Consider the following 903-nt stretch of genomic DNA (forward strand, 5'->3'; position numbering starts at 1 on the left):
TTCACAATTTCAATTATGTAAAATTATTTCGCTCTTCACAGTTTATAATATCTATGTTAATCTCTCTTTTCATAATTTTCTAATTATTTAAAGAGAAATTACCTAGAATATTACATAAAAGTAGGTTTATTACTAGACTAACACGTTGAGATTTTCGATTTACTAGAATAACACATAAAAGTTTGCAAATTACTTCTATATCTGAGCTGTGTGTTTTATTACGTTTTATGTCATTTATAAATTAAATTTAATTGAAAAAAACATGAGATTGATTCATCATTTCATCTTCTTCAACTTTGCTTCATCTTCTTCGACTAAATCATGGCATCCAAACAAAAGAAACCATATTCTTGTTGGAGTTGAGTATCAAGAGTGAATGGAAAGAAATCTTGAAGAACAATTCGACATTTGTTACCAATCTTAGAATAGTTTGGTGACTAAAGAAAAAAGAAACTATATCCTCCTCTTCCCTCGCCGTTTCCGATATTCTTCTCCACTCTGTCTCTTCCAATCTCCCTTGCTCTCTCAGTTTTTCTTCCTCCCTCATGGCTATCATTGCTGCTCATGGCCAAGCGCAAGAGCATAGTTACTACCAGAAACCCTAATTTCGTCACGCCCACAAAGATTCCATAAGAAAATGACGTTTTCTCTGCAGATCTAAGTCTTGCTCGATGGGAAATACGTTCCTCGCGCTGTTCTTATGGATCTGGAGCCTGGTACCATGGATTCCCTCAGATCTGGTCCCTTTGGTCAGATTTTTCGTCCTGATAACTTCGTCTTTGGCCAGTCCGGTGCTGGTAACAACTGGGCCAAAGGTCATTATACCGAAGGTGCTGAGTTGATTGATTCCGTTCTCGATGTTGTCAGGAAGGAGGCTGAGAACAGCGATTGTCTTCAAGGTGC

General features: G+C 37.2%; 1 protein-coding gene across 1 annotated transcript in view; it reads left to right on the forward strand.

The window, feature by feature from the left end:
• LOC104758294 (tubulin beta-1 chain-like) overlaps nucleotides 546-903 on the forward strand; it is a gene marked incomplete at its 3' end in the record, with an annotated part of 3,364 nt that continues 3,006 nt past the window's right edge. The window contains 2 exon segments of the mRNA XM_010481130.2: nucleotides 546-585; nucleotides 663-899. Coding sequence (XP_010479432.2) covers nucleotides 546-585; nucleotides 663-899 — 277 coding nt within the window.

The sequence above is a fragment of the Camelina sativa genome, chromosome 17 (assembly GCF_000633955.1).
Source record: "Camelina sativa cultivar DH55 chromosome 17, Cs, whole genome shotgun sequence".
Lineage (NCBI taxonomy): Eukaryota > Viridiplantae > Streptophyta > Magnoliopsida > Brassicales > Brassicaceae > Camelina > Camelina sativa.